We start from the raw sequence: 3142 nt of genomic DNA on the forward strand, positions 1-3142 counted from the left end.
GATACATAGTCTTATATATAATTTCCAAAAATGTGCAAGAAATTACTATAATTTGTTTACAAACCAAAACACATATTAAAATCAATGGACTTTGGATAGTTCATTCTGTGGTGTTCTCAGTACAAATGGGACACGCCTGATTGGAAACATACAGAAAAAAAAATATGGAACGCTTCACGAATTTGCGTGTCATCCTTGCGCAGGGGCCAAGCTAATCTTCTCTGTATCGTTCCAATTTTAGCACATGCGCTGCCGAAGCGAGCGCTGAAGAGCCCTTTATTGTGACTTCTTTTGAAAAGTAGGAAGACCCTTCTACTCGCATCTTCTAGGACAAAATCATCTTTGGCAGCTCAGTTTTAGGCAGAGCCTCTAAGTCAAACACCAGCCACATCACCAGCTGAACTGAACTAACAGTGTAAGGCGGACGGATGCTAGGAGCAAGCCTCTGACCCGAGTGTCTCTCTCGGAGGTCTAGCCCCTGCCCCCAGTGGTTTCTCAGAATATTCCACTGACCACAGTGTCCCCTGAGCCCCTCCTCTGGGCCAGCAGATAATGAGGACACATTGGTAGGTGGGTCCCTGGTACCAGTTTTGCCTAGTTTTCTCCCAGTGGGCTCAGGGCAAACACTGGCAGGTAAGGGCACACCTTCGACCCTCCGTCTCAGAGCAGTCTCTCTCCCAGTGTCTCCACAGTCAGTGTCCTGTGCCCCGCCCTGCGGCTGCCGTGTCACCAACACCACAGGCAGCACCCTGACTCAGCCTGTTTAGGGAGCCACTTCCCCAGCACCCGTCAGCTGTGGTCCCACGAGATGGGAAGAATCATTCAGCACGTGAGTAGCACAATTCCCTAAGCTGAGGGTTTGGTCTTGTTTTGTGACAGGGTCTCAACGTGTAGCTCAGGCTGGCTGCGACCAGCCTCCTGAGTACTGGGGTTGCAGGTGTGCGCCACCACGCCCAGCTCACAATCGACTTTCAGATCCTCTTCTCCATGCTTCCCCATGCTCCCATACCTTTCTGGGTCTCAGTTTCTTCATCTATAAAATGGGGGCAGCTTCAGCTCTGAGGAGCATACAAAGTTGTAAGACCCTACTGGCCCAGCATCAGCCACAAAGGTCCCTTAGAGGGTCTGCTCTAGGCTCAGTCACCAATTAGTCCAGAGTTTTGTTTTGTTTTGGGGGTTTATACTGGTGACTGACTCCAAGGCCTTTACAATGAAGTACATTCCCAGCCTTTTAAATGTTTTTAATTTTTTATTTTTGAGATAGGATCTGCTTAAGTCACTAAATTACTGATGGTGGGCTCCAACTTGCATTCTCCTGCCTCAGCCTCCCAGACCGTTGGGACTACAGACCCCAGCTCAGCAAGGGTTTTGATGGCATCGACAGAAAACAATCAGGCACTGTTTGACAAACGTGTTTATTTTAGCTCCTGTACCCCGTCCTTGGCTGCCAACAGACGAAGTGCGACCGCACCGTGCTCAGCAAGAGGGGCGCGTTCCCACCCCGCTTCCACCTGGGAGATGAGGCCTGCTGTACCGTTAAGAGTAAGCCTGCATGAACCTGGGGTCACCATGGCACCTCAAAGCTCAGCCCTGTGAGCTGCCATGCCCCCAGAGTCCCTGGACAAGAGCTACCAGGGACACCCACATGTGGGCTCAGGCCAGGAGAAGAACTGGGGACTGCAACAGACCCCAGTGGGTCCACCAATTAGGGCAGGGCTGGGGGAGAAGACGTGACCAGGGCAGCCTGGCCCTGCAGGTACAGCTCAGGGATTCAGGGCTGCTGCGTCACCACAGCTAACCTGGAGGGCCTGCGTGCCATCCCTATCAGCCGAAACCCAGCAGGGACAAAAGGAGTGGGAACACCTGGCCCTAGTGCCAGGGGGAAAAAGTACACCCTACATATTGAAAAGTAAACTCAGCCAAACCCCAGCCCACCGAGCCAGCAGGGAGCTGGGGAGCCCTTGGCTACAGATAGGAACCCTAAGTCTTCCAAAATCAGAAGGGAGGGCCTGGGGTTGAGTGTATTGTCACCATGGTAAGGCCAAGGTGGGTGAAAGGGTTCCCTGGGGTCCCCAGTGTGGAGCACCGAGAACTGTAAACATGACCCAGGAGAGGCCGGACTGTCCCAGCTCCCTGGAAATCATCCTGGTTGAAGAGCTGCCGGGCACTGTGGTGAGTGAGAAGTTTCACCAGGCTGGAGACAGTGATCCTGGTGTCCCCAGAGGACTGCTGGGCCTGGCAGGAGCTAGCCGAAGGTTTGGGAAGCTGCAGCCACCTTCTCTTGGCCCAAGGCAGCACCTGAGCCCCTCCTGAGCATCGAACCTGCACAAAGTCATCGAAACTTCTGGGAACACTCTCAGTAAGGGCAGGTAACAAGAGAATGTGGCCAGGGAGTGGCTGAGAGCCAGCCTGGGCAGCGTCCTTCCTTGGCTGTTGTAGCCCAAGAGCCCTGGGGAGCAAGGAGCTACCTGGTCACATGCTAAACTTGTGCCCGTGCAGGGTCACTGCCTCAAGGCCACTGTTCCCACTGACTGCTTAAAAGTGGAAAGTGGGCAGGCCAGTCTGGTGCAGGCAGGAGCCAAAGGGCAAGCCAGGTAAGGGTGTGGCCAGCATGTCCCTGCCCACAGCCAGGGCCTGGTAGGAGGGGCAGGGCCTGAGCCCCAGGTTCTGTCAGGCTGGCTCAGGCCTGTGACCAGCAGGAGGCCTTTCAGGCCAGTCCAGGCCTAGAGCTCAGCGCCCTGGAAACCAGCACATCCGGCTTCTTAGGGGCCTCCAGGCCAGATTCCTCACAGACTCAGACATGAAGGTCTCCTCCAGGCTACATCTTCGGAGTCAGACGGTTCTAAAGCCCTCTCAGGACCAGCACCTTCCCAGAGCTTGGATCCCTGGAAACGCAGCCACCCAGGACGCTTCAAGGTGTCCACACTGGCTATCCCTGGAGCAGGGCTTCGGGCCCGGCGCGGGGCTGGGGCTGCGGTGACTTCAGGGCTGGGCCTGGCCCCCGAGCCACAGGACCCTGAGCAGACGAACCTCCTGCCCGTACCACTCGTGCAGCTGGGCGAAGGGCGCCCAGTCCGGGGGCCTGCCGGGCGTCGAGGCCCTGCGGCGGCGGCGGGGAGGCAGCGGGGGCCGGCGGGGGCCG

The 3142-nt window shown here is 56.2% G+C and overlaps 1 protein-coding gene and 1 non-coding gene across 2 annotated transcripts in view; both read right to left on the bottom strand.

Annotated features, from left to right (window-relative positions):
- Positions 1-158: 158 nt before the first annotated feature.
- LOC111818000 lies at positions 159-265 on the bottom strand. The gene has a single exon (XR_002822083.1). It is a non-coding gene; the product is annotated as a U6 spliceosomal RNA (small nuclear RNA).
- A 2664-nt stretch (positions 266-2929) lies between these two features.
- The window catches only part of Fam109a (family with sequence similarity 109 member A), a 4451-nt gene continuing 4238 nt past the window's right edge, over positions 2930-3142 (bottom strand). The window contains exon 4 of the mRNA XM_023720434.1: positions 2930-3100. Coding sequence (XP_023576202.1) covers positions 2930-3100 — 171 coding nt within the window. The remainder of the gene's footprint in view (positions 3101-3142) is intronic.

This window comes from Octodon degus, unplaced genomic scaffold (assembly GCF_000260255.1).
Source record: "Octodon degus isolate 3935 unplaced genomic scaffold, OctDeg1.0 scaffold00076, whole genome shotgun sequence".
In the NCBI taxonomy this organism is placed as follows: domain Eukaryota; kingdom Metazoa; phylum Chordata; class Mammalia; order Rodentia; family Octodontidae; genus Octodon; species Octodon degus.